Source organism: Cardiocondyla obscurior, linkage group LG03 (assembly GCF_019399895.1).
Source record: "Cardiocondyla obscurior isolate alpha-2009 linkage group LG03, Cobs3.1, whole genome shotgun sequence".
In the NCBI taxonomy this organism is placed as follows: domain Eukaryota; kingdom Metazoa; phylum Arthropoda; class Insecta; order Hymenoptera; family Formicidae; genus Cardiocondyla; species Cardiocondyla obscurior.
This window is the reverse complement of record NC_091866.1, coordinates 7,788,254-7,799,384: the sequence shown is the minus strand read 5'-3', so window position 1 is coordinate 7,799,384 and position 11,131 is coordinate 7,788,254. Positions and strand designations below refer to the sequence as shown.

The following is an 11,131-nucleotide window of genomic DNA, read 5'->3' as shown; positions in this document are numbered from 1 at the left end:
CAAAATGCAAATCATAAATTATCAATTTTGGAATCATCATTTATTTACAATCTGATCGTCGCACAGTCGTACATGTTAATCTCTCATAACAAATTCCGTTCCACGGTTTTTAAGATTGAAATATCATTTCGCGTTTTCGGAAATAGATTGCAAATTAATCGCTCTCTCGGTTATATAAAATAAAATATAATTTCATGTTTTCGGTTGCTTTTTCATGATTTTGTAATATAGTTTCGCGTATATGTAAACAAAATGCAAATCATAAATTATCAATTTTGGAATCATCATTTATTTACAATCTGATCGTCGCACAGTCGTACATGTTAATCTCTCATAACAACAAATTCCCGTTCCACGGTTTTTTAAGATTGAAATATCATTTCGCGTTTTCGGAAATAGATTGCAAATTAATCGCTCTCTCGGTTATATAAAAATAAAATATAATTTCATTTTTAAGGTTGCTTTTTCATGATTTTGTAATATAGTTTCGCGTATATGTAAACAAAATGCAAATCATAAATTATCAATTTTGGAATCATCATTTATTTACAATCTGACCGTCGCACAGTCGTACATGTTAATCTCTCATAACAACAAATTCCCGTTCCACGGTTTTTAAGATTGAAATATCATTTCGCGTTTTCGGAAATAGATTGCAAATTAATCGCTCTCTCGGTTATATAAAAATAAAATATAATTTCATTTTTAAGGTTGCTTTTTCATGATTTTGTAATATAGTTTCGCGTATATGTAAACAAAATGCAAATCATAAATTATCAATTTTGGAATCATCATTTATTTACAATCTGATCGTCGCACAGTCGTACATGTTAATCTCTGATAACAACAAATTCTCGTGCTGGTAAGACGTTTCGCGTTTTCGGAACTAGATTGCAAATCAATCGCTTTTTTGGTTATATAAACATAAAATATAATTTCATGTTTTCGGTTGCTTTTCATTGATTTTGTAATATAGTTTCGCGTATATGTAAACAAAATGCAAATCATAAATTATTAATTTTGGAATCATCATTTATTTACAATCTGACCGTCGCACAGTCGTACATGTTAATCTCTCATAACAACAAATTCCCGTGCTGGTAAGACGTGTCTAAACCGCATGCTACACGGTGATAGATATTTTAAAGAGATTGATTTACATTACGCCGGATGGTGCAGTATTGAAATGATGATTTGCTATATGATGATAAATTACGATTATTAACACAATGAATATCAATCGCTCTCTTGGTTTTACAAGAATATAAAATATATTGTCGCATTTTTATAAACAAAATGTATATCGATCGCCGTCTCTATTTTTAAAATATAAATGTTTTTCGATCGCCCTCTCAGTTTTATTATATAATAATATGATAATGTATATCAATCTGTTTTTTATTTTTATATGAAAAAATGTGATATTGCATTTCTTGTTTTGTATAATATTGGGTACTGAATGCTTATCCGCATCGGAAGTTAGTATCAAAAAAATAAAATAATAATAATAATAAGTCTTAATCTCTCTCTATTAATAATTTGTAATATATATATATTAAACAAATGAAATTTTTCGATTTTCGAATCATTCGATTTATTTCAATCTGAATGTTACATCTACATGTTAATTCATTTTCGGTTTTCGGAATAGATTCAAATTCAATCGCTTGGTTATATAAAAATATAAACAACATTTCACGATATTAGATTGATTTTCATTATTTTGTAATATAGTTTGGTATAGTGACTTTTGCAAATCTAAATTATATTTTAGAACATCATTTATTTCAATCACCGTTACGTCGTAATGTTAACCTTAACAAATTCCCGTTCCACGGTTTTTTAAGAGGAAATATCAAATCGCGTGTTCGGAAATAGTGAAATGAATCGCTCTCGCGGATATAAAAATAAAATATAATTTCATGTTTTCGGTTGCTTATTTCATGATTTTGTAATATATTCGCGTATTGTACAAGAACAATGTTCCTGTGTCGATACTTAGAGCCCACTCGCGTGACGCGTGCCGTGTGCCTCGATTGCCAGTCGAAAACGAACTGATTTTTAACGCAGCGAAGTTATACTCGAACTATTCGGAAGCGCTTCCTGATTGGATGTTAAAGAATCACGAGGTTTTCCTCGTTTTGTCTCACTCGGAAGACAAGTCTCGACACGACGGCCGAAACGCCGATGATTGATTTTAACGCGATAAGGCTGGCGACGTCTTTACGAGCGGTCCCTTTGTTATGTCGCGAATATCGTTCTCTTAATAGGTTTCTTTGTGTTTTTTGTCGTGCACGACGGTGTATTTGTATGTGTATGCGCATTTTGTGTTTGATGTATTATATTTTAGGAATGTGCGATTGTCGCACGCAACATGTTTAATCTCATAACAACATTCAATCCACGGTTTTTTAAGAGAAATATATTGGTTTTAAAAGAAAGCAAATTAAGGCTCTTCGGAAAGAAAAAAAAGGATAAAAAAGTTCGGTTGCTTTTTTAAAGATTTTAAATATAGTTTCGGTATATTAAAAAAATATCATAAATTATTAATTTTGGAATCATCATTTATTTACAATCTGACCTTCGCATTTTTGTTTTGTTAATAAGGATAACATACATATTCGCACTTTTCCACGGATTTTAAAGATTGAAATATCATTTCGTGTTTTCGGAAACATATTGCAAATCAATCGCTCTTTCGGTTATATAAATATAAAATATAATTTCATTTTTAAGGTTGCTTTTAAAAAAGGAAAGTTTAATAGAAGATAATATAGGAAAAGAAAGTGGATTGGTAGAGAGAGTCATGAGTTTGGAGTTAGATAGAGAAAGAAAAGATAGAGAAGTAAGAAAGAAGAATATAATAATAAAAGGCGTGAAAATAATGGAAGGGAGAAAGGAAGTTTGGAGAAGAAATGTAGTGGAAATAATAAAGATGACGGGAGCAGAGGTTAAAGTTGGAAAGTGAGATAGGAAATTAATAAGGATCTCTAGGTTATTTAAAAATAAAATATAATTTCAAGATGTTTTCGGAGGTTTTTAAGGAATTGTAATATAGTTAAGCGAATATGTAAACAAAATGCAAATCATAAATTATCAATTTTGGAAGCATAATTTATTTAAAGCTGAGAGAAGAACAGAGGAAAAATGTTAAAGGGTGATAACAAATTGGGTTGACGGTTTTTTAAGATGAGGTAATAGAAGAACGAGGTTTGGAAATAGATTGGAAATAAGATTGAGGTTATATAAAAATAAAGATAAAATTTAGTTTAGGGATGATTTTAAGATTTTGGAATATAGATAAAGATGTATATGTAAATAAAGATGAAAATGAATAAATTATGAATTTTGGAATGAATTTATTTACAATGTGATCGAAGCAAGTCCCGTAGCATGTGAGAGGAATGGAAGTATGGGTGAAATTGGCTTCTACTTAAGATTGAAATAGTATTTCGCATTTGGAAATAGATTGTAAATTAAGAGGTCCGGTGTACCGCAAAAATAAAAACAATTTCTGTTTTGGTTGCTATTTTTATTATTTTGTAATATAATTTAATAAATATAATTTTTTTACCAGATGATGAATTAATCCAATTTTGGATTTTGTTTCCTTTATTGATATTTAACTTTATGTATTCAATTTTAGAAAATTCTAAAATGTGTACTTCTAATTTATACATCCCGTCCGTTATTGCCCCACATCCAATTTTTTTATTTAATTTGGGGTCATGTATCTCCGCAAAATTTGTTTTAATGTAACCATCTAAACCTTTTTAATTATTATAAAAAATTTAATATAGTATTTGTAAATTTTAATTAATTTTTAATAAAATTTTTTACTACATACTAATTCGCTGTGTTGTGTTAAATATTTCAGTAAATTTAATGGTTATTGGATTCTCTATAAAATTTGTTGTAGGCTCATATTTCCCTAAGTTTGTAATAATTGAATTACTGCGTATTAATAATTCAAATGGTACATTTCCATTATTAAATGCAGCAATTTTTGGTACTCGCGCTTGAACACCATCCAGATGAATAATCTAAATATTTTTAAATATAAGTTATTTAAAAAAAAATAAAAAAACAAAAAAAAGAAAGACAAAATATTTAAATTTTAAATATAAGTTATTTAAAAAGAAAGATTAAACAAACCATAAAAAATAGTAAAAATAATTCAAAAAATTTTTAAAAAAGTTAAATTAAGTTCAATTAAAGTTAAGTTTAAATTAAGTTTTACTTAATTTTTTATAACCTACAAATTTGGTACACAATTTTTTAAATTGAAATTTTTCTATTTCATCGTTCCAACAAACGACTTGAACTCTTCTTCCCATTCCGTTACTAATGTAAAATTTAAATATTTTAAATTGCTGATTACTACCAACAATTTTTGGTGAATCGATGCCGTCCACAAAACCAATAATTTCTCTATTAAAAAAGAATTAATTTGTAGTATATTAAAATTAATTAAAATAATATAACTTAATTACATTGACTTACACGGTTGCATCATACAATTGAATACTGTCAATTAGTTCATTAGTGGACAGCATTTCTTCTGGATTTGTTTTAATTAATTCGTCCTCTAAATTTTCTAAACTCATTGCACTTGAAAACAAAATGTGAATTTAAATAAAAAAATAAATTGAAAAATTAATAGAAAAATTCTCGGTTATATAAAAATAAAAAAAAACCTTTTAAAAATTACCAATTAATTTAATACTATTTATTACCTATTATTTGAAGTTATCTCTGTATTCATTTTTAATAATTCGTCTTCAAATTTTTCTAAACTCTGCATTATCTAATTTTAATTAAAAGAAATTAATTGATAATGTAATTTAACACAAAATAGCAATATTTAAACAAATTTTGTTAAACAAATTTTGTATTAAAAAAAAAAAAATAATTAAAAATTGTTAAAAAATTATTATTAAATAGTTTTGGATAATAATTATTTATTTAGGTAGTTATTTATATAAAAATCTTTATTACTAACTATAATTTGTTGTTTTCTGATTATTTTTTATTATTTTTACTTTCTGTTTTTTTATATTTTTTGTATATGTTTAAATAATTTTATTATTAATTTTTAATAATTAATTTATTTATATATATATATATATATATATATGTTAATTTATTTAATTAAATTTTTATTTTATTAATTTAATTAAGCTTAATTTATCTATTTATTTAGTTAATAATTAAATTATTTATTTCTATATTTTATTTAAAAAAAATCTAATTTCTTATTTTATTTACTTTTTGATTATTTTTTAATAATTTTCTCGTATATCTAAACAATTTGTTATTTGTATAAATTATCTTTTATTATTATTTATTTCTGATATTTTAATTTATTTGTTAATATATATAATAAAAATTCTTATTGCACGTTTTTTATTTATTAATATATATTTGTTCGTTTTAATTAATAATTCAAATTAATTGCTTCTATAGTTATTAAAATAATTATACTTTAATTTTATCATTGTTTTCTGATTTTGTATATATATTTTCAAGTAAATGTCTAACAAAACATTCTAAAGTATCTTCTTGATCATCATGTCCCGCTCTATCTGACGTCGCACATTCTTACATAATAATCCTCAGAAGGCATCCCTTTTCATGTTTTTGAATAAGCCATAGAAATATCTTTTCAGGCAATTACCAAGTAGAAAATACCTATTTCATTTATTAAATCACTCACATTTCATTCTTAAAAGAGAGTGATCGATATGCATTCTGTTTTAGAAAACGCGAAACTATATTTCGTTCATGTAAAACCAAGAAAACATTTAATATGCAAGCGTTCTTTTTTTTCCCACCCAAAGTTTATTCGATCACTGTTATATTTAATAGTATAAATAATTTTTAAAAGTTATCTTTATTCTGAATAAATCTCTTTTTATTTAAGAGAGATTAATGGGAGATTTATGAGAGATTAATGGCTATTAATGCGTCCCTAATATTATGTTCGTAGCCTTGCGACAAACAATAAAACTCAATCGTCGGATATTGCAGAAAACTATCGAAATGATATTTCAATCTTTAAAATCCGTGGAAAAGTGCGATATATATAATATATTATTAAAAAAACAAAAATTAAAAAAATTAATACCAAGAAAACGATCACTCCAAAAACATGAAATTATATTTTATTTTTATATAACCAAGAAAGCGATTGATTTGCAATCTAGTTCCGAAAACGCGAAACGTCTTACCAGCACGAGAATTTGTTGTTATGAGAGATTAACATGTACGACTGTGCGACGATCAGATTGTAAATAAATGATGATTCCAAAATTGATAATTTATGATTTGCATTTTGTTTACATATACGCGAAACTATATTACAAAATCATGAAAAAGCAACCTTAAAAATGAAATTATATTTTATTTTTATATAACCGAGAGAGCGATTGATTTGCAATATATTTCCGAAAACACGAAATGATATTTCAATCTTTAAAATCCGTAGAAAAGTGCGATATGTATAATATCCTTATTATAAAAAACAAAAATTAAAAAAATTAATACCAAGAAAACGATCACTGTTATATTTAATAGTATAAATATTTTTTAAAAGTTACCTTTATTCTGATTTATTCTCTTTATTTAATAATTCTACCGCTTTCTTTCTTTTACTCCTTCTTTCTTTTTCCTCTTTTTCCGAACTTTTCTTTATCCTGCTTTTCTTTCTTTCCTTTTTTTCCTTATTTTCCTTTCTTTTAAATTACAATATATTTCTCTTCACATCAAACTGTCGATTGAATGATTAAACAAATTATTATTTAAAAAAAAGAAATTTAACATTTCCATGACAACAAAACAAATCGAATATATCGAATCGAATCGCGCGAAATCAAAAAAATTTAAACATGAAAATATATATATATTACAAATTATTAATAGAGAGAGATTAAGACTTATTATTATTATTATTTTATTTTTTTGATACTAACTTCCGATGCGGATAAGCATTCAGTACCCAATATTATACAAAACAAGAAATGCAATATCACATTTTTTCATATAAAAATAAAAAACAGATTGATATACATTATCATATTATTATATAATAAAACTGAGAGGGCGATCGAAAAACATTTATATTTTAAAAATAGAGACGGCGATCGATATACATTTTGTTTATAAAAATGCGACAATATATTTTATATTCTTGTAAAACCAAGAGAGCGATTGATATTCATTGTGTTAATAATCGTAATTTATCATCATATAGCAAATCATCATTTCAATACTGCACCATCCGGCGTAATGTAAATCAATCTCTTTAAAATATCTATCACCGTGTCGCATGCGGTTTAGACACGTCTTACCAGCACGGGAATTTGTTGTTATGAGAGATTAACATGTACGACTGTGCGACGGTTTTAACCGGTGTGGTTAAAAAACTTTGATGTACAGCACAACTTAAAAAACAAAAGAAAAAAAATGTAAAGAAAAAATAATATAATAATACTAATAAATAAATATATTAAAAAAAGGAAGTAAAAATAATAAATAAAATAATACACTATATTATTTTAATAATTAATATAAGGAAATACAGCAGTATGGATATATGGATATACAAAATAGGATAAAAAGAAAAACAGCATACGTGTTTATGAATTAACGAAGCTTGTATATGATTTGTTCATGTCAAATTTTAGTTACGTTAAACGATGGTTTAATTTTTTAACCATTTATTTTTTATTGGTGTTTATCAGATACATTTAAAAAATATTTAATTTTATTTTAATATTTTTATTACATTAAAATTTTTTTTAATATTTTTATTTTGTTTTATTTATATGGAAGATAAGATCCTATCCTATCTTTAAAAAATTTAATAAAATAAAAAATGAAAATAAAATATTGCGCGCGCGTAGCGCGCGCCTGGTTTGTTCTAGTCCTATTTAAAAAAGCGTGTTTTAAGTCTGAATTTGCTGAATCTCGAAATTTCGAATGTATTGTTGCCGTTTATAACTCGCGCTGATTGGTTCTCTCTTGCTTGGCTTGCTTCTCGCCAAGCGAGAGAAAATGTCAGTTGTGTTATGAATTTTGAGGTTGTTACAAATTTTGAGGTTCTGCAAATTATATGTATTTCGGAGAAATAATATGTATATCAGAGATTTTTAGATTGTTGTTATAAGTTCCGTCTCTTAAATGACGAATTACTACAATTGTTCTTCTTTTACAGTATGTATCTTTAAATTATATTACTACATTACACTACACGGTAATTATAGGTTATACAAGTTAAAAAAATAATTTAAATATAAAATAATATTAAAATAAATAATGTATATTTTATTTAACAGGGTGATGTAAACAGTGCTTAAAAATAAAATATGGAATAAATAAATAAATATAAATAAATAAATAAAATAAAAAAATAAATAAATAAATAAATAAATATGGAATAAAAATGTGAAAAAAATGACTTGAGAGCGTTACTGTATAAAGATGTAATTGCGACAGAGCGAGCGCAGACGAGTTACATGAGGAGCAATTAAAAATACATTCCGATATGCAGAAATTAAAACATTTAAAAATGACTTGAAAGCGTTAAAGTAAGCAAGCATTATTTTATTATATTTTATTAAATAATTATATTTTAGAAAAGAAAGCTGCAGAAAACTGTTGAAGTTGTCATGCAGCCTTTATTTCAATTATTTCAATGGATTAAAATTTCTATGAGATTATCCTCTACATCGTCATCTGATTCTTCAAGCAAAACTTGCTTACTGAACACTCAGTTCAGCTGGAAACAGAAGATTATTTATATCGTTTAAGCGGTAACAATGAGTCCTCACTGTGTCAAGAGATGCGCCAATTCGAAAAAGAATGGACAGATGTGAATCACAGAGTATCAATTATGGAAAAGGAGCTACTTACAATGACAAAGAAATTAGTTGAGGCAAAACAAATGGTTCAATTTGATGAAGATAGCTTACACAAATGGGAAGACATGCTCTCACAGAAGGAAGAAGATAATCAATTGATAGAGGATTATATGAAACAAGATACACAGAAGTACAAGGTATAGCAGTTACATCATATGGTAAAAATAATTTATTTAATATATAATGATAAAGAAAGAAATTAATTTTAATTTTCATATATGTGTAAGGTACAATTACTGATTGGAATTTAACTCTTAGGAATTAGAGCAAAAACGACAGAAACTTAGTATGGAATTTGAATCTTATCGTCAAGCTATTATCAAGACTGTCGGCGAGGTCCAAGAGGTGGAGATTATTTTAGACCGCGCAGCAAAACTATACATGGAAGCATTAAATGAACGCAAGCAGATGATAACTCAATGGACGCAAAGCGTCAACGTTCTGCGGCAGAGAAATAACGATATACAGAATAGTCTGAAAGTATGAACAATGCCTTTTTAAAATTTTGCATCAAATATAATATATTGATATCATTACAGGAAATTGAAACGTTGCAAGAGATTGGCAGGGAGAAAAAAAACAATCTCGAAGAAGTAGAACAATTTTTAGAGGATTAAATTATAAATAATAAACAGCTAGAAGAATTAATTAAACGATCGGAGAAGGAACTTAGTACACTTGAAGAAAAATATCGTAAAATCACAGAGGCAATTGGTATTTACGATATTGAGGTAAAAACAATACGAGAAAAATTTTAATTATATTTTTCACAAAAATATAGATTTAGTTTTATATATTATTATATGCTAATTTAAATATAACTGCTATTGATAAGCTTATTAAAAAACATTTTATTAAATAATTGTATATATTTATCGAGTTAGCTTTACACTCAAAATAAGTTGATGAGAAATTTGGCACGACGTACACAACAAATTCGAGCCAATACAAAGTTGAAAAAAATCGAGATCGAGAACAAACATATAAAGGTGGATGATTGCAAGAAGCGAATCAATGATTTATCGTTAACTTTAGAAGAAATTCAGAGTCAAAAGTTAAATGTCGAAGAGAGAACAAAGCGTTTGGAAAAAATGATCGAGGTATATTTGTATTATATATTTATGTTTTATATATTTTTTTATATTACTATTACTATAAAAAATGATTCAGTTTAGTGAAAAATTGAAAAAACAATTTATTTCAATATTCAATAAAAGAATTGCATTTTATTATAATGTTTTTAGCACGATGAGAAACGAAAATCTATAATTATCAAAGAATCAAATCGACTACAAGATGCAATTTTACGTACAACAAAGAAGATTGTAGAATTGGAAAATGAAAGAAAGATTCTACAGATGGAAATACAAAGCGAACATAAGAAAGTTGATGTGCTTAATACTTTGCTTACGAAAGAAAACAAACTTTTCGAAGAGAAGAAAGAGGATCTTTATCAAATAGATTTTACTCTACAAAAATACGAAATGAAACTCGAACGAGTCAGAGGACACGAGCTCGATAAGAATGAAACCGAGAAAAAGCAAACAAGAATTGAGGAACTGCAAGCCGTATTAAACGAAAAAACAGCCACGTCTAAATTGTTGCAAAGCCAACTTGTCAGTTTGGAGGTAAGGCATTACATTTCGCAGGAAAAGATTCAATTCATTACAAGGGAAACAAAATCAATTAAATTAATTAGTTTAGTGAAGCAGAACTTGATTAAAAAAATATTTTTTTTATTTACAGCATGATATGAGAAAAGTATATAATTCCTTATCGAGTGAAAACCACGAACTTGTACGGCTACGAAGTAAAAAGCAGGACCTATTGCTGTTGATAGACGGAGGTGAAAAGCGACTAAAAATTGCACAATCCCAGAACGAGGAGAGACAAGTAGAAGAAAATATAATGCGCCTTCGGGTGTTGCAACTCGAGGGAATGATATCAAACATGAGCGATAAAGTTTATGATTTGGAAAAGTATCGTCTTAATCTCGATGCTGTGAGTCGTTTTCCGAGTTACTTTGTTCAAATTAATGAGATCAATGAGAATATTAATAATAAAATAAGATTTTGTAACGTAAAACTAATTTAATAATTAGAAATATTTTATTTCATTGAAATACATTATATATAAACATTAAATATTAAACTTTAAACATTAAACATTAAACATGGAACAATAAACATTAAACATTGAACATTAAACAT

General features: G+C 26.4%; 1 protein-coding gene across 2 annotated transcripts; it reads left to right on the top strand.

Annotated features, from left to right (window-relative positions):
- Window positions 1-8,253: 8,253 nt before the first annotated feature.
- Window positions 8,254-11,088, top strand: LOC139113745 (coiled-coil domain-containing protein 39-like). 2 transcript variants are annotated; one of them, XM_070675123.1, is made up of 6 exons: window positions 8,254-9,058; window positions 9,180-9,401; window positions 9,461-9,652; window positions 9,806-10,021; window positions 10,166-10,549; window positions 10,668-11,088. In XM_070675123.1, the coding sequence occupies exons 4-6, from the start codon at window positions 9,827-9,829 to the stop codon at window positions 11,013-11,015; spliced, it is 927 nt and encodes a 308-aa protein (XP_070531224.1). In that variant the 5' UTR covers window positions 8,254-9,058; window positions 9,180-9,401; window positions 9,461-9,652; window positions 9,806-9,826; the 3' UTR covers window positions 11,016-11,088. The 2 variants fall into 2 exon arrangements, with proteins under 2 accessions (XP_070531224.1, XP_070531225.1); XM_070675124.1 differs by having other exon boundaries at window positions 8,271-9,058; window positions 10,668-11,075.
- Window positions 11,089-11,131: the final 43 nt, after the last annotated feature.